This window comes from Amblyomma mixtum, chromosome 6, assembly GCF_055824585.1.
Source record: "Amblyomma mixtum isolate Tamu chromosome 6, ASM5582458v1, whole genome shotgun sequence".
NCBI classification, from domain to species: Eukaryota; Metazoa; Arthropoda; class Arachnida; order Ixodida; family Ixodidae; genus Amblyomma; species Amblyomma mixtum.
The window spans coordinates 49,031,080-49,053,525 of record NC_143017.1 but is presented as its reverse complement, the minus strand read 5'-3'; the positions used below and the strand labels follow the sequence as shown (position 1 = coordinate 49,053,525).

At 49.0% G+C, this 22,446-nt stretch overlaps 1 protein-coding gene across 1 annotated transcript; it reads left to right on the top strand.

The window, feature by feature from the left end:
• Nucleotides 1-245: 245 nt before the first annotated feature.
• LOC149339028 (kelch domain-containing protein 3-like) lies at nucleotides 246-1,313 on the top strand. The gene has a single exon (XM_089550861.1). The coding sequence runs from the start codon at nucleotides 246-248 to the stop codon at nucleotides 1,311-1,313; it is 1,068 nt and encodes a 355-aa protein (XP_089406987.1).
• Nucleotides 1,314-22,446: the final 21,133 nt, after the last annotated feature.

The following is a 22,446-nucleotide window of genomic DNA, read 5'->3' as shown; positions in this document are numbered from 1 at the left end:
TTTCGATTGTTTTGATATGACGTTTCTTTTCTAGTTACTTAAGACGCATGCGTGCACTCCCGTGGATTAGTATTTTACTGTGAAGTTTTCTATTAAGGAAGCCAGTTCTCTGTTGAGCGCAAGTATATCAGCTACTTTCAGACTAAGACCCACTTCAGAATTACGCTGAGTAGTCACGTGCTTTAAGCAAAAAAAAAAAAAAAATACCTGGATCCCTTTTCAGAGTGAATGTTTGTTTCTCCAAAATGTGGACGTTGAAACTGCAAGGTGTTCCGATAGCTGTCAACAGCCACGCTGTCGCTATTAATGGCAAGATCTACTCCTTCGACATCACCAGCTCTGAAAAGAACTTCGTCGCCGTGCACATTTTCTGCCCTGCGCGCTACCGCTGGCGCCTTGAGAGGACGCAGCCGCTACCCCGCGAAAGGCCGGTTCAGTTTCTAGACTTTAACGTTGTAGCCTACGGCGACTGTGCGTACGTGTACGGTTTTGGGGGACTGGTCCGACCACTGGCCTCACATGGCAACCTTTACCGCTTCGATACCAGCACAATGACGTGGAGCCGTCCTGAGGTGTGCGGTGATGAGCCGAGGTATATCTGCCACGTTGCGTGCATGATGCGGAACCGCATGTACATCATCGGCAGCGTGCAGGAAGGTACGTTGCACTTCCTTGACCTGGATACCTACAAATGGCATCGAGTTCACACAACTGGAGACGTTCCAGCGTGCCCCCCTTTTAATTCGGGCTGTGCCATTGGTAGCCGGATTTATGTTTTTGGAAGCGTGCCTGGCAGCAACTCTGTGTATTACTTGGACACTGTGAACTTGACCTGGGTGCGCCCGCACGTAGAAGGCGTAGCCCCAGCGCTGCGCATCAGTCATAGCGTCTTCGCGTACAACGGAGAGATGTACGTCTTTGGAGGTTACAACCTGCAGCAGCGCGCACTCTTTGCAGACCTGCACAAGTACGACCCAGGGAGGTCTCGCTGGACGCAAGTGATCCCAAGGCGGTCGGGCCCTTGTGCCAGAGTGGTCCAGGCCTGCTGTGTGATTGGGGACCGGGCGTTTCTGTTTCGCGGCCGCACATCGACGCGCATCAGAGAAGGACTGTCGCCTCCACGAGATCGGCAGCTCGTCGCGCCCCACCTGTTCGCCCAAGTGGCATTGACTGATCTGCACGCGCTAGACTTTGCACCCACATTGGAGACGTTGTGCCTTGCGGCGGTCATAGATGCCCGTTTGGAGATCGGCGACGTGGCGCCGACCGTAATGGAGACGTATAATGCCATGACAGGTGAAGACAACAGATAAGCCCTGTGTTTGTCTACGTGAAGACATTGCAACTGTGTGTGACAAAACCATTTAGGCGGTGCCTCTGCAAGATGCATATCATGTGTGAATAAAACTTCTGTTCACCTGTCTAGCCACGAAATGGCCTATTTTAATTCATTACTGAGCAAGCTAGTTGCTTTTTTGTGCTTGACTGATAATATTAATCCGAGAGCATTATATGGCTGTGTTGCGTCAGTAAAATGTGTCCGCAATTTCACCCGCGCGTTTACGTCATCCTTTTAAGATAAATGTGTGATTGTGACAAATAGTGTGGGATAAAATCTCGGGACCAGTGTGCCAACACACCGTATATTTTACTGACAGACAAGGATAAGGGTTTCCTCGAAAGTTTATTTTTTTCACAAGTTTGCGTTCATGTATTCACTTTGCCTTTCCGTTATTGCTTTCCTTGCTCGTTTTGGCTCAAGCTGCCCCGTGGGCGTTGTTATGATTGCGTAGTTATGTCTCGACTTTCGCTTCGTTTCGTTATTCTTCTTAGGAATGTTTTCGTTTAGTTATCTTTTTCGTTTGAGTTTATGACACGTTTTCGTTTCTGTTAACGTTTACTTTTGACTTCACGTTTTCTTTATAACTGCTCTGGATAGTGGCTTTCATTTTTTTCCTATTGTCACTGTTTTCTTGTTTTAAACTGGTCTTAGTTTGGGCTCACTCGGCCTGCTGCGTGTTCAATTCCTGAAGTACACCGCCAAAGGTTTGATATGGCTATTGATGGACGGTATTTTGATGTGAAGATTTGTTTGCTTCGTGCGCTGTTCATGTTTTCTGGTGTCACGAGTCCTTGCTGATGTTTAAAAAGCTGCTCGTTCCTCTCAATAAATTGTTGCTAGTTCGGCACCTATCCTGTTAGCTTTAGTGTTCGTCTTCCTCTTTTCGCGCTGCTTTCTTTAGCCGTGCAACAAGACCAGCAAGGGGAAACCACAACTTTAGCAGACATAACTATAGGCCGCGATTCTGTAGCGCTGACTGCGTGGGAGATTAGGCTTTTTTATTAATGTGAAAGCCTTTAGCAAAATGGGCCTGCTTCTTTTGATGTGTTTTGATATGATGTTTGTTTTCAAGGTTATGGCGCATTCTTATGGCGAAAGGCGCATGTTTGCGGCGGGCTAGTATTTAAGTGCGATGCTTTGTAATAAGAATACCAGTTTTTACTTTGTTTGTCACGTCTGGCAGTTTCATGGAAAGTCAAACTTACCTCAGAATTATAATGTGTACGCTCCTGCTTTCAGCCATAAAACAAGGGCCAAGATCCAGTCTTAGACTTAATATTTGTTTGTCTGAAATGTGGACATTAAAGCTAAAAGATGCTCCACGAACTGTCAATAGCCATGCTGTCGCTATTAAGGGTAACATCTACTCCTTGGACATCATCTACGTAGAACGGGATTTCATCGACGTGCACATTTTCTACCCTGAATACTACCGTTGGGACATTGTGAGGACGAAGCCGCTACCCGGCGGTAGACCAGTGTTGTTTTTAGACTTCAACGTAGTACCCTACGGCGACTGTGCGTACGTATGCGGTGGCTTGGGAGCCCGGAAACCTGACTCGGACTGCAGCCCTTACCGCTTCGATACCAACACAAAGACATAGAGCTGTCCTGAGGCGGGTGGTGATTAGCCGAGGATTCTCTGTCGTTCTGCATTTGGGCGGGGCACCGTATGTTCATCATTAGTAGCCAACCGCTGCGTTCTGTGCAGCATATCTACTTCCTTGACCCTTACACCTACAAGTGGTATCGAGATCAAACAGCTGGAAATGCTCCAATATGCCCGCATTTAAGCTCGCCCCGTTTCATTGGTAAACGGATTGACGTTTGGGGTTGCACGCCCTACAACAACTCTGTGTTTTACCCAGGGTGTCGAACCGGAATTTTTTCGGGTTCGGTTCAGGTTCGGGTTCACGCCTTTCGGGTTCAGTTCCGGGTTCGGCTCCGGAGCGACATTCCGTTCCGGTTCGAACCGCTCCGGATAGCGTCGAACCGGTTCAAACGGGTTCAAACGGGTTCAGACCATAAAAAAATTCTAAACGTAGGTTTTTATTCAACCTTGTTTTGCTGTTTACATTTCTAAAACAGCACTGAAAAATTGCTCAATGCGAGATGTTTTACTGTCCGCTGCAAAAAGACTTAAATTTACGCAAGAGCCGCGAACTCAAATGAATTCAGAATTAGTGTACACCGGCTGTGCATATATACTAGACTCTATCTGATGAGATACATAAAAAGAAAAGCTGATGGATTTTTCATCTACAAAACCTCTCAGCTTCAGATGTTTCGGAGGCCCCCTCAGGCGAATAACAGGTCTCTCTTGAAGCCTGTGTCAATCGGGAATTTCTCCGGCGAAAAATGCTTAAGCGGGCGCTATCAGGACCGCTGCATGCGCCCACTATGAGCGGAAGTTGTCTTGTATTTGCAGGTATATACAGCCAAGACATCTTTCTGTCACCCCAAAAGCGGCTTGCCAGTCACCCCCCCCCCCCCCCCCCACTCTGGCACACCTGCAGCATACATCTAGAGAGTTTACCAAAAATATTTTATTTTCATCTCCTGCTCTACATCGCCTTTGTAACTCGCATTATATGTCTCGATCACCTATAGCTCAGTTTCTTGAAAAACACAGCTAATCGTGGCTTGTCGCTAGTACAGTGTAAAATTAAGATTTTGTCCTATGCTGATGTCGTCTCCGTCTCTTGCTCTGATGAAAAGAATACGATAAAAAAGCAGGCTTGCATTGGTTGGGGGCTCTTCGTGTCTGTACCGACACAAACTTGCGACGTCTTCGATGCGACGTTACGCTGTGAATATGTTGCAATTGGTGCATTGCAAGAGGACGATCGTAAATTAGTTAAATATAATCTTTGTTACTTTTCTGGGTCGCTTTCAAAGGGAGCCCATGCGTGGACAGAATTTAATGCTACCTTGATAAAGTATGGTGAGTCTTTCGTGCAGTTTTTCTCCAGTAACCTGTTTCACGATTTTTATTTTTCGAAACCGAAAACCACCGTTTCCTGGCAGCTGTGCTTATTAGGTGACTAAATGCTATCTGTCTTTTATGTACATAGCCTTGAGGGAATTTTATGCTGATACACTTGATTTCCTAAGTATTCGCTTTTCCTGAGAATACCTGTACGGCTTCTCCAGAAGGCAGCTGACAAAGGTTCTGATCGGTCATTACTTCCTCTACGTGCAGCCTTACCTAGCCTTTCTTGACGGCCTTATATTAAGGCGAGTTCAGAGGATGTACATTCAATAGGCCCCAAAAACCTTTCTTAGACTTCAAAAGTCGACCTTACGTGTTAGGACATGCCATCGAGCCAAGCGGACGTATGTCCCATGATCAGTGAATTGCTACATCTGCAAGCAAGGAGGAACTATTGAACAACGAAATTATTTGTGACGCTATGTTCGCTTGAGACATAGCTCACTTCATCATTCTCTTAAAAAGGACATTGAGGTCATGGCTTACACTATAAGATTTGTGCCAGTAATGAAGGACATCGGAGTTCCGTGTGAACTTTTCCTGTTAATAAGACTGCTTAGCGTATGAAGAAGCTGTATGCTTGATAAACACGCACAATCGCCACTTTCGGCGAGGTCACTGTTCAGAGAACAGTTAATTTTAGCTCAAAACGTATATGCTGCGAAAGTTCAACCTCCTGACTGATCGCCCTTTCTTGACGTGTGCGCCTTCAGGAATTTTTATGTGCGGGCAGAGCAAGGGAGTGATAGTGGCATGAGGCCGTATGCCGAGGTCGCGGAATTCGACCCAGTCAAGTAAGGCAAGACGAAGTCAGGGAGGTTCCTGATATTCCATGCATGCGGCAACAATAAAAAGAATCTTCGAAGATGGCCGAGTAGCCTAATTCGTCAGTACACGAAGCTTCTCTGTTGCGCCCGCCGCCACTGACTCGATTCCCACTCAGGGTTAGAGTATTGTAGTAGGTTTCTTTCCTGCGTTAGCAGTTTAGTCCCCTTTCTCAAAAATTAAAAAAATTCCGTGGTGTGTGCGTGTGCATGTGCGTGCGCGCGTGCGTGTGTGTGTGTGGGGGGGGGGGGGGTGCGTGCGTGCGTGCGTGGGTGCGTGCGTGCGTGCGTGCGCTTAAGCGTGTGTATGCACACGCGTGCATAATCTGATGGGCGCACATCCGCACATGATGGGCGCACAGTGAGACCGAAGCGAACGGGCCCTTGTGCCAGAGTGCTGAATGCGTGCTGTGGGATTGAGAACAAGGGTATTCCTGTTTCCTGGCCATACTTCGAAACGTATCCCAGTAGGTCAATTCCCTCCAGGAGATCCACAGCCTGCCTTGCCCCAGCACTTCGCCGAAGAGGAGCTGGCGGGTCTGCACGTTCTAGACTTTGCACCCACATTGCAGACGTTGTGCCTTGTTGCACTTAAAGATACCTGTGTGGCGTGAAGACAACAGATCACACCCGTGGTTGGCCTCGCTGCAGCTGTTTGCAACAAAGCATCTTAGACGGTGCTGCAGCAGTTGGACATCATGTACCAGTAAAACTTTTTCTCCTGAGCCCAGATACGTAATGACGTATTTTAGTTTTTGAATAAACAGGCTTGTTGCCTTTTTTTAGAGCGCAGCTCTTCGGCGCCCGTTTCTGCGTTTCGCGGCATCGCCGTTGTCCGTTGTAACCTGGAGAGAGCAAAAGCTCAACCTCCTCCCCTCTTTAGCAAGAAAAAAAACAGCGCCGCTCGGATTGCTCTCGCCGGCACGCGTGATAAAATGGGGGAGAAGGAACCCCTGGACGGCGACTAGCCTTTTGTTTGTGGCTGCCCCTTTCCCACCGCTCGGGGTCGCGGCGCGTAGGGGGATTGCCGTTGATTGTTCTAAACTCTCCGAGTCATTTCTAAGTGATGTTGACGGAGAGGACGTAGCCTTGCGTGCGCTAAGAGATATCCCCCCCCTCTTCACTCACGCGACGGCGGCGGCGCCACGACAGAAAGTTCCAGATGCTCCTCGAAGCCACTCCCGGCTTTGGACCAATGAGGACCCACGCCCATCGCGAGAAGGAGAAGGAGACTGCACAGCCAGCACTGTGCACGTGAACGCCTGCTTTGGCTCGAAGAATAGACAGACGTGGAGCTAGCCTATATAAGAAGGGCGTTGAGCACCCGAGCGGCCGTTTTAGCTACATTGAAAAAATTGTGTTTTGTTTGTTTGCCTCTCTCTCTTGTGAGTGTGCACTTTAAATGGCAACTGCAGCACTTTTTTGATGATTAAGCGATATTCAAGGATTCAAATCTATACTGGCTGTAGGTAAAGCATGCCAAGTGTTTTTGCACTGGCATTTAAAAAAAGTGACGTAAACGACAGTTGAATGTTGCGCTTGTCCTCGCTGCACCAGAGGAGTGCAGAGAAATTCAGCGTGACGTCACGGAAGGTATGATTTCAAATTACCGCTGTCGTCAGCCACACCCTGCCCTGACTCATTAGACGCTGCCAAACGACTCTCGGCGGGGTTTGCGTTCTGTGGCGCTGGTTTTTTTCCTTCGAAGAAGGCGTTTGTGCGTTGTAAATGTAACGATGGCGTCATCATGCGCGCCAACTTGGCGTTGTGCGCTGCGGAGAAGCTTCAAGAGTGTCCGGATTTTAATCGGCGATTACTTCGTTATTTCAAGTACTAGCCCAAAAAGACTCCGCATGCTTTACCTGCAAGTTTCACACATTCGACCCCCTAAGCTCGTTTGTTTATAAAACCTATGCAGTTTCCCTTTAAGTGCAATAATTCTTTTGTATTGTAATCTTTCTCAAGTGTAACTTTACTGTTAGTGGAGTGTTTCTTGAAGAAGGAATATGTCTGAAAAATAAAAACCTGTCTTTAATTGTACATACATACCTTGCTCGCATTCTTTGCCACGATCTATCGAAAAGCTGGAACAGCTGATGTGCGGCGTTCAAATTACGCATAAGGAAATAACGTAATCGGCAGTTTTTTTTTGCTTGGGTATGTATCGACTTTTCTTCTGGCCCTGCCTTTTATTTCGTGTAACAATTCAATCTATCCTCTAGTTTTTTCCCCTTTTTTATTTCACAATGTTCAGTCACCAAATGGATCATTAACTTACACTAATGCAGTGATGATGCGTCGCTCCTAGATCTGGTATTTAATGTTTGTTCGGGCTTAGAAGACCCTCAGTCACGCTCGTTTCAAAGTGACAACTACTTGTGTCCGAACTGTCCAGATCACGGCACCGTTGGGGTTCGGCAAAAAAAAAGAACAGTAAACGTAAGACGAGCCAAGCAGACAGAAGATATGGCAACGAGAAGAAGCCTCTGAAATTTAGAAACAGATATGCTTTAATACTAGTATTTACCAGATCAGGGACGCGCGGTGAAATTCGCTGCAGTTGGATCGGGAAATGAATGATTTAAATGTAACAGCGCGAGAGGAGCCACTAGAGCGCGGGAGGGAGGAGTAGGAGGTAGAAGAGGAAAGGCAGGGAGGTTAACACGAAGAATAATCGTTTCGCTACCCTACACAGGGGGAAAGCTGAGGGGATAAAAAATGAATGAAAAGAGAGGGTAGCAGAAAATTACTGGTAACCAGCATTCCAGTCATTCAAGAACATGCAAATAAAGGTCACAAATATAAACGACGTTTCCACCAGGAACGTGAAAAAAAGTACTTGACCATACTGAGCCACATCTGTTGCCTAAGAAACAGGCACTGCTCGTTTCATCGCAGGTCGAGCTGCACACAAGGAAACGACAACACCGACGCTATCTTTCCGTGCCAGCTAACTAGAGGCAGCAGTGCAGCAAAACTTTCCCGTGGAATAAGAATACCTATCAAGCAGTGGCATAGTCAGAAATTTTGTTGGGGGGGGGGGGGGGGGGCTCATGTTGCAGCGCGGCCTCCTCATATCATTGGTGGAGGGATCAAACGCAAGAATATTATCCGCATTGCCATATTGACAATGTCATTGTGTTTTAGATAACGCTACGCACTGTCTAAACAAGTAAAGCATGTATTTTTAAAATAAAATAGTGCATTCGTATGTCTCAAAGACCGTGGCAGACATAACTAATACGAATGCTTCCATGCTTTTGCGTATTTAAAAAGTTTGGTTTGGTTTATGGGGTATAACGTTCCAAAAGGACTAAGGCTATGAGAGACGCCGTAGTGGAGGGCTCCGGAAATTTCGACCACCTGGGGTTCTTTAACGCGCACTGACGTTGCACAGTACACGGGCCTCTAGAATTTCTCCTCCAAAGAAATTCAACCGCCGCGGCCGGAATCGAACCCGCATCTTTCGGGTCAGCAGCCGAGCACCATAACCGCTGAGCCAACGCGGCGGCGTATTTAATAATAAAGAAAATATCACACCAAGTCTTGAACTATATCAGTCAGAAACCAGCAAAGCATAATAAAGGAATAACGCAGAAATCAATACGAAAGTACGTATTCTTTTAATTGCCGGCAGGGCGACAATTATTCTACACCCATAATTACAGAACGGTACTCCTTTTGTTCAGCCCCGCCCCGGTGGCCCAGTGGTTACGGCGCTCGGCTGCTGGCCCCAAAGACACGGGTTCGATCCCGGCCGCGGCGGCCGAATTTCGATGAAGGCGAAATTCTAAAGGCCTGTGCTCCGTGCGATGTCAGTGCACGTTAAAAATCCCCAGGTGGTCGAAATTTCCGGAGCCCTTCATTACGGCGCCCTTCATAGCCTGAGTTTCTTTGGGACGTTAAACCCCAATAAACCAATTCCTGTGGTTCAAAGAAAAAGTAAAAGCAGTTAGCGAAAAAGAAAGAGAAGGACAAAGGGAATGCATGGATGATGCCGCAAGTTGAAATAAGCAATATCCGAGTGTGTATGTTGGGAAACACCGCGTGAGCAGGGCTTTCAATAAACAAGGTCAATTAAGATCGCTTATTGATATCCTCCAAATTTTCGTATTTGCATGGTAATTTTTATCATGATGCCAACTGATACTTGCGTTACGTGACTCCAGCTGCATGGCCGTTGCCACTAAATCAAACCCGAGTTAGCAATGTTCGCGCCAAACTGTCTTTTTCAGTCTGAAAAAGACATTGTAGGTGACAAAGAATGACTTCGGCACCGGTGGTTGTTTTAGTCAGCGGTGCGTGACAGTTCGAAAAAATTTCGGGGAGAAGCCCCATAAGCCCCCCCCCCCCCCCCCCCACCCTGGCTACGCCCCTGCTATCAAGTGATAACCAAGAGCAGAAACAAAAGAATACCGCGGCCCTTTCGCATACCTCCTGCTCATTAGTTAGTTTCTGGTTTATGGTTTATGGGAGTTTAACGTCCCAAAGCGACTCAGGCCATGAGGGACAGCGTAGTGAAGGGCTCCGGAAATTTCGACCACCCGGGGTTCTTTAACGTGCACTGACATCACACAGCACACGAGACTAGAATTTCGGCTCCACCGAAATTCGAACACCGCTCAGTTAGTTTCTGTGCACTATTTCGCACTACATAAAGATAAGTCGTGTCGATCATCCAGATTTCCTGATGTGTTTGCATACCTAAATAGTTTCTTCGAAAGGGAATAGTCAAATATGTGTGTCAGGATTATAACAGCACCGTCTCTTAACTGTCTCCTGACTCGAAACGTCTCGTGCACATCAGCAACCGGAGCCACCTGAGGGATGTAAAAGACAAGACTGTTTTGGAGCTTGCCGTGTCGATAAGAACACAGTAATACATAGCTTATTGATAGGAGGAATACGCTTTAGGCGCACTCGTAGTGCTTTCCTACGCCACCTGCCTTCTCTTAGGGGCATTAGCATGGGCTTTATAGGCATAAGCCATTACGTGGCTTGCGTCCGCTAACTGGACTTCATCGAGAGTAACAAGACAAGGAATGTTATCATCCAAACAGCAAGTCCCCAATGGTCTTTAACGTGTCCTAACATTTATAGCAGCCCTATAGGTAGAAGGAAGGAATCTCCAGATAGCTAGTCGAACAAGTCTAGTGCCGCTTGAGTACTGCAGGTTGACATTGGCAAACACTTCACTAGTTACTGGGAGTATTTTCAAATCTTTTTGAGTGACAGCAAAAACTTGTCGTGAAATGGTGCGCAAATGCATTAATACTCTAAACTTGCTCTTACTAAGAGCTAGAAGAATGACTGAAAAATTGTCTTCTGCGCGTGCACCGAAAAGTTTCGACGCTTACACGAATACCCGCCGCGGTGGCTCAGTGGTAAGGCGCTCGTCTACCGAGCCGGAGTGCACGGGTTCGAACCCGACCGCGGCGGCCGCATTTCGATGGAGGCGAAACGCAAGAGGCGCCCGTGTGCTGTGCATAAAGCACAGCACACTTGAGCCAGCCTGCGGGATTGTCCTGCGGCGGGACGGGTCGTCGGAACGTCGCAGTGCCTGGTGAAGAAATTTTCTTTTGTTCGTTCGTTTGTGTATCACTCTTGTATCAGTGCTTCTTGGGTGTAGTATCTCTGTTGTACCAACAATCTTTTGCGATTGCTACTTTGCACGAATTGCGCTGTATTGTAAATCACTTTGTATGTGCTCGTACGAGTGATTGTTAAATCCTCTGTATCGTCTCTTTGTCTTTTAGCGCATACATCTCGTTTTTACCTATGCCCAGTTTTCTCCTCACTGATTTTAGGCTACCTCCGTTCCTTAGAGCATGCTCGATTTTCTCCATGTTAAACTTTCTTATGTCGGCTACCTTGCGCTTATTTATTAACTTCGATAGCTCTGCTAGCTCTATCCTGTCTGTGGAGTTAGAAGCCCTCATGCTTTGGCGTTTCTTAATCAGATCTTTAGTCTCCTGAGATAGCTTGCTGGTATCCTGTCGAACCATCCTACCCCCTACTTCTGCGGCGCACTCTGTAACGATAGCTGTAAGATTATCAATCATTGTTTCAACATTACGGTCGTCTTCTTCAGTTAAAGCGGAAAATCTGTTTTGCAGCGACATTCTGAATTCCTCTACCTTCCCTCTTAATGCTAACTCGTTAATAGCCTTTCGCTTCACCAGTTTCCTCCGTTCCCTCTTCAAATCTAAGCTAACACGAGACCTTACCATTCTGTGGTCGCTGCAACGGACCTTACCGAGGACCTCCACATCCTCTATGATGCCAGGTTGTGCACACAGTATGAAGTCTATTTCATTTTTAGTCTCACCATTGGGGCTCTTCCACGTCCACTTCCTGTTTGCTCGTTTGCGGAAGAAGGTATTCATAATCCGTAAATTATTTCTATCCGCGAACTCTACTAATAACTCTCCCCTACTGTTCCTAGAACCTATGCCATAGTCACCTACCGCCTTGTCTACAGCCTGTTTTTTACCTACTTTTGCATTAAAGTCGCCCATCAGTACAGTGTACTGTGATTTTACTTTGGTCATTGCCGATTCCACATCCTCATAGAAGCTTTCAACTATTTGGTCATCATGGCTTGATGTAGGCGCGTAGGCCTGCACCACCTTCAGCCTGTACCTCTTATTAAACCTAATTACGATAGCTGCCACTCTCTCGTTAATACTGTAAAACTCCTCGATGTTACCAGCAATATCCTGATTAATGAGGAATCCCACACCTAGTTCTCGCCTATCTGCTAATCCACGATAGCACAGTACATCGTCAATGTCATCGTAGTACATCGTAGGGCAATGTCATCAGCAATATGGATAAGATAGTTGAATTAGCCGAAGAATTTTACACAAATCTATACAGTAGCGAATGTAATCATCAAGTTACTGAGGGAGCCAGTCGAGCACAGCAATGGGACATCCTGCCAGTAACGAAGGAGGAAGTAAAGAAAGCCTTAGGAGCAATGCAAAGAGGGAAAGCAGCTGGTGAGGATCAGGTAACAGTAGATTTGTTGAAGGACGGAGGAGAGATTGTGCTACAAAAACTAGCCACCCTGTATACGCAATGCCTTGTGACCTCGAGAGTACCAGAAGCTTGGAAGAACGCTAACATTATCTTAATTCATAAGAAAGGAGACGTCAAGGACTTGAAGAATTACAGACCAATCAGCTTATTGTCCGTTGCCTACAAGGTATTTACTAAGGTAATCGCTAATAGAGTCAGGACAACCTTGGACTTTAGTCAACCAAATGATCAGGCAGGCTTTCGTAAAGGATACTCGACAATAGACCACATTCACACTATCAATCAGGTGATAGAGAAATGCGCAGAATATAACCAACCCCTATATATAGCCTTCATTGATTACGAGAAAGCATTTGACTCAGTGGAAACCTCAGCTGTCATGCAGGCATTGCGGAATCAGGGTGTGGAAGAGTGTTATGTGAAAATATTGGAAGATATTTATAACGATTGCACAGCTACTATAGTTCTCCATAAAGTCAGCAATAAAATTCCAATACGGAAAGGTGTCAGGCAGGGAGACACGATCTCGCCAATGCTCTTCACTGCCTGCTTACAGGAGGTATTCCGGGGATTGGAATGGGAACAGTTAGGGATGAAAGTTAATGGAGAATACCTGAGTAATTTGCGATTCGCTGATGACATTGCCTTGCTAAGCCACTCAGGACAAGAACTGCAAAGCATGATCAACCAGTTAGACAGGCAGAGCAGAACGGTGGGGCTAAGAATTAACATGCAGAAAACCAAAGTAATGTTCAACAGCCTAGCAAGGGAACAGCAGTTCGCAATTGGTAGCGAGGTGCTGGAAGTAGTAAGAGAATATGTCTACTTAGGGCAGGTAGTGACCGCAGATCCGGATCATGAGAGGGAAATAACTAGAAGAATAAGAATGGGGTGGAGCGCATATGGCAGGTTCTCTCAGATCATGAATGGTAGCTTACCAATATCCCTGAAGAGAAAAGTATACAACAGCTATATGCTACCGGTACTCACCTATGGGGCAGAAACGTGGAGGCTAACAAAGAGGGTTCAGCTTAAGTTAAGAACAACGCAGCGAGCTATGGAAAGGAAAATGATAGGTGTAACGTTAAGAGATCGGAAGAGGGCGGAGTGGGTGAGGGAACAAACGCGGGTTAATGACATCTTAGTTGAAATCAAGAAGAAGAAATGGGCTTGGGCAGGGCATGTAATGCGAAGGCAAGATAACCGCTGGTCCTTAAGGGTAACGGAGTGGATTCCAAGAGAAAGCAAACGTAGCAGGGGACGGCAGAAAGTTAGGTGGGCGGATGAGATTAAGAAGTTTGCGGGGATACAGTGGCGGCAACTTACAAAGGACAGGGTTAATTGGAGAGACATGGGAGAGGCCTTTGCCCTGCAGTGGGTGTAGTTAGGCTGATGATGATGATGATGATGATCGTCTCTTTGTTGTGTAAACTTTGTTTTCTTTGTGAACCTTTGGCTCCGACCCATTCTCTGGCTTTCGACCGGCGAAAGTCGGGCACCATATGACCACACTCCTTGTCACCTGGTATTTGGTCTCTGGTTGAGCTTTCCGCGCTGAGTCCAGGGCGTCTCCTTTGTGACAGGGACCGCTCTCCCACACGCTCTGAGGGTGTTTGCGAGTGCACGCAACAAGTGCGCAGAAAGGTGACAGGCGGACACATTGGACAGCCAGTATCTAAACTTGTCAAGACTTTTAGGTATCACAAACCGCTATATGCAGTGTTTGTCACCTCAGGTTTTGGTATCGATGGAAAAGTTAAGAACAATGGATGGTTGCATACATGAACACACACACGCACACACATACACACATTCATACACACATACATGCATACATACATGCATATATACATGCATGCATGCCCGCATGCATACATACATACATACATACATACATACATACATACATACATACATACATACATACATACATACATACATACATACATACATACTTACATACTTACATACTTACTTACATACATACATACATACATACATACATACATACATACATTCATACATACATACATACATACATACATACATACATACATACATACATACATACATACATACATACATACATACATACATACATACATACATACATACATACATACATACATACATACATACATACACAAACATATTGTCACGGATGGGTCCTTAATCACACAGGCTAGGCGCAAGCCGCCAACAGAGAAGCAGAGTCCCAGCTCCGAGAGCACGCGAGTTCCTCACTTCTTCGTCCTTTTGGCGCCGCCCGGGGACACCTGGCGGCATTATTCCCCCTCCCCAAAAAAGAAAGCAAAAACGTGGGCGCACATTGAGTGAACGGGAGGAAGTAAGCAAGTGAACAAACGGTCACATGCCGCTCAACGGCTGCAGGCACTAATAAAAAGAACACGCGGAAGAGGCTACGTCCGTCACTGTGTACAGTAAGGCTTCATGCGCAGTACGTGCACGACCTCAGGCTGAGGTCGACGGCGCGAACTCGGTAGAGTGCCATCGGGGAGGACTTCATACGTCACATCCGTGATACGGCGCAACACTGTGTACGGTCCAAAGTAGCGGCTCAGGAGCTTCTCCGACAGGCCTGGGCGACGTACTGGGGTCCATACCCACACTTTGTCGTCGCGATGGTACTCTACGTGTCGATGTCGTTGGTTGTAGCGTTGTGCATCCGTGGCCTGCTGCCGTCGGATGTGCATACGGGCCAGTTGCCGGGCTTCCTCTGCGTGCCGGGTAAACTCCTCAGCGTCCGACGTGAGCTCCTGGTCGTCAGGGGCGCACGGAAGCATGGCGTCGAGCATTGTCTGTACGTCACGCCCGTAGACGAGGCGAAACGGCGTAAAGCGAGTCGTTTCCTGAAGCGCCGTGTTATAGGCAAACGTCACGTATGGGAGGATCTCGTCCCAGGTCTTGTGCTGTACATCGACGTACATGGCGAGCATGTCCGCTAAGGTTTTGTTGAGGCGCTCCGTGAGCCCGTTTGACTGCGGGTGGTATGCAGTAGTCTTGCGGTGGGTCGTGTGACTCAGCTGGAACATCTCGTGCAAGAGCTGTGCAGTAAACGCAGTGCCTCTGTCGGTGATTACGGAAGACGGGGCGCCGTGTCGTAAAACGATGTGGTGTATGAAGAAATGCGCGATTTCCGAGGATGTACTGCGCGGCACCGCCTTGGTTTCCGCATAGCGCGTCAAATAATCAGTCGCAACTATAATCCACTTATTGCCAGATGCTGATACAGGAAATGGGCCCAGAAGATCAATGCCGACTTGGTCAAAAGGTGTGCGAGGTGGTTCAATTGGATGGAGCAAACCTGCAGGCTTTAGCGGTGGCGACTTACGACGCTGGCACTCACGGCAACCTCTGACGTAGCGATGGATGGTCGCTGCAAGTTTAGGCCAATAATAGGCCTGACGCACTCGGGCGAGCGTGCGTGCAAATCCCAAGTGGCCAGATGTGGGCTCATCATGACACGCTGAAAGGATGTCGTCGCGGAGGTCTGATGGCACGACTAGGAGGTAGGTCCGGTCACCGTTACGTGAGTTTTTCTTGTAGAGTACGCCATTGCGAATACAAAAAGAGGACAGGTGGCGGGAAAAGGGTCGAGGTACGTTGGAAGCATGGCCCTCTAGGTGATCCATGACAGACCGCAGGTCAGCGTCAGCACGCTGCCTTGCCACCAAGTCCGAACTGCTGACCACACCTAGGAAACGATGGTCGTCCTCTGCACTGTCATCAGCTTGCTCAACGGGTGCGCGCGAGAGCGTGTCGGCATCTTCGTGTTTACGTGCGGACTTATAGACAATTGTATAATCAAATTCCTGAAGGCGAAGGCTCCAGCGTGCCAGGCGGCCTGATGGGTCCCGGAGATTGGTCAGCCAGCACAAGGAATGGTGGTCTGTGACGACTTTGAAAGGGCGACCGTAGATATAGGGCCGAAATTTCATCGTGGCCCAGATGACGGCGAGGCACTCCTTTTCTGAGGTGGAATAGTTGATTTCGGTGCGCGAGAGTGTGCGACTCGCATACGCGATCACACGTTCCACGCCTTCTTGATGCTGAACGAGGACGGCACCAAGCCCAATATTGCTAGCGTCGGTGTGTATCTCGGTAGCAGCCTCCTCATCAAAGTGAGCAAGCACAGGGGTAGTGTGCAGCCGTTGTCGCAGCTCTGTGAAAGCAGCCTCTTGCGCGGCAGTCCAGACGAACGGTGTATCTTCACGCGTTAAGCGGGTCAAAGTTTCAGCGATGTTGGAGAAGTCTGCGATAAAACGGCGGTAGTAGGCGCACAAACCCAAGAAGCGCTTGAGCGCTCTCTTTGTAGTAGGACGGGGAAACTCGGCTACGGCGGCAGTTTTCTCGGGGTCGGGTTTTACACCGTCGGCGCTGACAACATGGCCAAGAAACTTGAGCTCTTTGTAGCCAAAGTGGCACTTCTCGGGTTTAAGTGTCAAGTCGGCCAACCGCAGGGCATCCAGCACGGTCCGCAGTCGTTCAAGGTGTTGGTCGAAGGTTTCTGAAAACACCACCACGTCATCTAGATAAACTAAACAGGTTTGCCATTTGAGGCCAGCCAGGACAGTGTCCATCATGCGCTGAAACGTCGCAGGCGCTGAACAAAGGCCGAAGGGCAACACCTTAAATTCATATAGGCCGTCGGGTGTGATGAAGGCAGTTTTTTCGCGGTCACGTTCATCAACCTCAATCTGCCAATATCCGCTCTTTAGGTCGATCGATGAAAAATACTTGGCGCGGCGAAGTCTGTCGAGTGAGTCGTCGATGCGAGGCAGCGGGTAGACGTCCTTTTTCGTTATGGCGTTCAGCTTACGGTAATCGACGCAAAAGCGCAAAGTCCCATCCTTCTTCTTTACCAGAACAACAGGCGACGACCACGGGCTCTTAGAAGGCTGTATTATGCCGTCTGTAAGCATCTCCTTCACCTGCGTTTGGATGGTGTCGCGTTCCTTCTGGGAAATGCGGTACGGCTGCTGTCGTATGGGGCGAGCATCATCGGAAGTGATGATTCGATGCTTTGTGACCGCCGTTTGCCGCACTTTCGAGGAGGATGCGAAGCAGGTTTGGTATTGAAGAAGTAGGGCGCGTAGGTCGCGCTGTTGAGTCGCGGATAGCCCGGAGCTAATATCGATGCGATCCAGGGACGTCTCCGGTTGTACCATGCCCTCGGACGCAAAACACTCAGTAACATCTGCCAATTGGTCGGCCCACGCTATGGCAGTAGCTCGGAAAAGGCGACGAGGTTCGTTGGTAAAATTAGTAATCAGGAGCTCCGACCGACCGTTATGGAGGTGGACAAGGCTTCGGGCCGAGCAAATGCCGTGTGTCAGTAGCAAGGAAAGGTTGCCCTCGGCGACTGCAGGTCCATCACGTAGCCTATCATCGCATTCAACTCTTGCAAAAACACTGGCGCGCGGCGGGATCAAAACACTCTCAGTGGAAATACGAAGGGCGGAGCTGCGTTGACGAACATCGGAGGTGTCGTCGGCTTTCGCTCTAGAAAACGCAACGGTTCTGTTCCGCAGGTCGATAACGGCACCATTCTCACGGAGAAAATCTACGCCCAAAATCAGGTCACGAGAACAGTCGCGGAGCACCAGGCAGCTCACTACGAACGTCGAATCGATGATCTGGACCCTAGCCGTGCACTGTCCAACCGGAGTAATGATATGGCCCCCCGCCGTCCGGATCTGCATGCCAGAGCAGGGAGTCGTGACTTTCTTCAGAAGCGCTGCCAATTTGCCACTAATAATTGAAAACTCTGCTCCTGTGTCCACGAACGCGCTAATGCTGTGACCGTCGAGAAGCACGGGTATGTCGAGTGAGAATCGCTCCTTTAGATCACCGGCTGTCGTCGACGTCGACAAAGCTGTATCATCGAATGTCGGGGTCGTCAGGGGGTCCTTACAGCATCGATATCCAGCGACCACGCCCCCGGAGGTCGCTGTCTTCAGTTTTCCCGGCGAGGACTGGGCGAGCGGTCCGCTGTCGCTCGCGAAAAGTTCTGCGGATTCGGTGAAAATGATGACCGGCGAGGGGACGGCGATCGGGACTGACGGCGCGCCGTGGACCACAGGGGTTGCTGCGTTACGTACTCCTCAATCGCAGGGGGCCGTTGACCAAATCGGGGTCTTGGCGCATCGGGGGAAAAACCCTGCAGGCCAAGTTCACGATATGGGCACCGCCGGAACAGGTGACCGGGCTCCCCACAATGGAAACACAAACGTCGTCGGTCTGGGCCACGCCAGACGTCCGCTCTGCGCAGGGATCGTCGGTCACTCGGGATGTGCTGCACTGGCTGCACGGAGGGTAGCGGGACGTCGTGATGGGCTTGAACAAACGCCGTTGCATTTGGGGGAGGGCGTCGTAAAGCGTCAGCATACGTCGGGCGGCAGTAGTCCGTCTGGATAGGCTGTGTAAATGCCGCTGGAGTCGGGGCAGGGCGTCGCAGAGCTTCAGCGTACGTCGGGCGGTAGTAATCTGGCTGTACTGGCTGTGGTTCGCCGCGTAGTAACTGTGGCCTGACAGCCTGCTGCACCTCGTCGCGGATAACGCCCATAAAGGAGCTGGCCGTGGTCTGCGACGTACCACAGATCTTCTGCAGCTCCTCACGGACGACAGTGCGGATTATGTCACGGAGGAAGTCGGTATTGGTGTTGAACGCCGGGAGAGGCTCCGTTATAGAAGCAGCAAGGACTGGCCGGTTGTGCGCGGTGGAACGCTGCCGGAGAACCTGCTCCATCGTGACAGCCTCTGCTAGAAACTCGGCAACAGTGCTTGGGGGGCTGCGCACGAGGCCAGCGAAAAGCTGTTCTTTCACACCACGCATTAGGTGGCGCAGCTTTTTGGCTTCCGACATGGCTGGGTCAGCCCGCCGGAAGAGACGCGTCATGTCTTCGACGTACATGGTAACCGTTTCATTGGGCATCTGCATGCGGGACTGTAGGGCGCGTTCAGCTCGCTCCCGACGATCAGCGCTGACATACGTGGCGAGCAATTGACGTCGGAACTCATGCCATGACAAAAGAGCGTCCTCACGGTTTTCGTACCACGTCCGAGCACCGTCCTCCAAGCTGAAGAAAACGTTCCTCAGTTTGGCGGCGTCATCCCGCTGGTTAAATGCGGCGACCCGTTCAAACTGGAGGAGCCAATCTTCTATGTCCTCCAGCTGAGTCCCGTAAAAGGATTTTGGTAGCCGTGGGTTTTGGAGGGTGTAGTACGCGGCGCCTTGCATGACTGGTTGAGGGGCAGGCGCCGAGGTAGTCTCCAACAGCCTATGCTCAGGGGGCAGTCCTAGATTGCCGCGACTGACCCGATGCACTGGCGTGTCGATAGGGAGAGGTCTGGGGTCCTCGGTGTTAGGAGGGGTGTACGACATATTCCAGGGCGATGTACCCAGCGCACTCCACCAGAAATGTCACGGATGGGTCCTTAATCACACAGGCTAGGCGCAAGCCGCCAACAGAGAAGCAGAGTCCCAGCTCCGAGAGCACGCGAGTTCCTCACTTCTTCGTCCTTTTGGCGCCGCCCGGGGACACCTGGCGGCAATATAAACATGCATACATGCATGTATACATACATGCATACACACATACATATATACATACATACATACATACATACACACACACATACACAAACATATAAACATGCATACATGCATGTATACATACATACATACATACATACATACATACATACATACATACATACATACATACATACATACATACATACATACATACATACATACATACATACATACATACATACATACATACATACATACATACATACATACATACATACATACATACATACATACATACATACGTACGTACATACATACATACATACATACATACATACATACATACATACATACTTACATACATATATACATACATACATGCCTGCATACATAATCAATGCATAAGTTGGCGCTATACTTCCTGCCAAAAGAGAAATTTCCGTCGCTTCCTTCTCTGTTGGGATATTTGGTAGGCTGCAGGCACTATCGTTCAACTAGAGGAAGTGTTTTTCTCAGAGAATACATGCATTCTGTCCCAAAGAAAAGGCATGCCTCCATGCTTTACAGCGCTTTGGTTGTTCTACTCGTGTTGCACTCAAATCCTTGCGAGGGTGTCAGCGCACTCAAGGTGTACACACCCAAGGACCTCCCACGATGCCGCTTCCACGCACCCAAGTTTCCGAGCTCCAGGCCACGTGAAAGATTCGTGAGTACGATGAGCCTTTAATAGATGTACTCGTTGAATAATGGAATAAAATTAAAGGGGAATTAACAAGAGCATTTTTATTAAGCAGGCAGTGTTGCAGATTACGCTAGCGGCTTGCAAGTAGAAACGTTTATAATACACGACGTTTCAACAGAGTGGGCTATATATGTTTTCTTTAAATTCTTAAAATTCACATTTCAGCATACAGAAGGTTTTATCTAATTGCAAGCACCCGGTTCCCCTTGAGAATTACCATCATTACTCCCAGCCGGCAAATCAAATAAGAATAGCTACTTTTTGAATGTTGATCCGGCAACTATTTCCGCAGACACGTGCGGTCCTCAGATTGGTGTCACTAGCAGCATTTTCAGTTCGTTCCTGACACATTGTGACGGCCGGCGGGCCACTTCGGGAATTCTCGTTCAGCAGATGTTAGCGGTACCGAATCCTAGACTACCAGAAAAATGCTTTAAGAAGTGCTCCCGTTAATTAACTTTCAATAAACGCACTTGTATAAGCTTAGGCCTGCGAAACCGCTGTGATGTGATTGTAAAATAAAAATATCGTTCATCTCCGCCTATATTTGACATGCAACTATGTCAAAATACTGTTTTTCAATGTAACAAACATTCTCGTCGCAAAAACACCGCACTTGACGTGGCTGAAGAAAAACTCCCGTCGGCATTCGCCGGTGCCTAAACATTACACATTTGATGTGACGACACGAACGAGCCCTGCGTACACTCGAACACCTCGGCAAAAGCACGGTTCTCGATCAGTGGCCAAATACACTTGTGGAGCGCGCTCACTGCTGTAGTGGTCGGCGACTCGCAGGCTGTGAGGCAGAAAAACAGGACGAACCGCCTCTGCACCGCTGTCAACGAATCAGATATGGAAGTCAGGCGCTCATGGGCACACAGGTGAGCGTCCACAGTACCGGCGATTCTTGGTGAAGCTCTGCGTTGGGGATCTTTCTGTGCGCTGACTTCCGGCGATATATTCATGCGCGACAACGATGCCGTCAAGGGCCACTACAGCGGTCGCGAGGCTCGGAGCCGCTGACGCGCTGACGGCCTCAAGGATGATCCTGACGTAGAGCTGCAAATCGGCCACGGCCGGGAACGACGTCTGCAGAGCGCTGCCCTTGAATGCGTACACCACTGCGGCTGCGCCGAGCCGCTGAGAGCGCAGCGTCAGAAATCCGTTGAGGCCGAACGTGAACGACGTCTCCGCGCCCACCTTCATGGCATCGTGTGTCGTCCTGCTGTCGGTTATTCTTCTCACGAGAAACTTGTGCAAGAAGAAGAGCATGTCTTCCTCCAGAGTGAGCGCCCTGCTCTCCATGGCAGCCAGGCATTGCGAGTACAGGCCACCACCGGCCCGCAGGCCACCAGCGAGCCCCGCTCCCGCGCCGTTGGCGCTGGGACTATAGAAGATGGCGCGCATCTGGACCAGGTAGTTGTCCAGTGACTCCTGGAGGAATCCCAGGTGCTCCCAGTTCCAGGTCCACCGACTGCACACGTGTTCGTAGAGGTCGTCGCAGAGTTTTACGGTGTGGTTCAGAAGGCTTTCCAGAGCTTCGTACGGGTCGCTGCACGTCAGGCCCTCACAGCGACGGACCGTTACCGGCGGTTTGCCTGCCAACCTGGTCGCGAGGAGATATATGATACCGCACGCGAGCAATACGGCGACGACGGCTACAGGCAGCGTCGATTTGCACAATGCGTCGATTCCAGTGTCATAGCCACTGGCGATTTAACCTGCGCAGAAAAAAAAATTAGAACGGTTTTTGTTGAGAGCACTACGGATGGTTCACTGCGAAATTCTCAATGGTTTTGTGACGTTTACTTTATAAACAGTGCTCTTCGATCATCGCCGCTAGGTCTCGTCCTTATAATTCTTTTGTTCCCCATCCAAGGCAAGCTGTGTCTGTGCAACGCCATTAGACGTGATCATCCTCGACCTCATATTCGCCAATCTGCT

Coding starts and splice junctions, on each gene's coding strand:
- LOC149339028 (XM_089550861.1), top strand. CDS start 246: ATGTGGACGTTGAAACTGCAAGGTGTTCCGATAGCTGTCAACAGCCAC.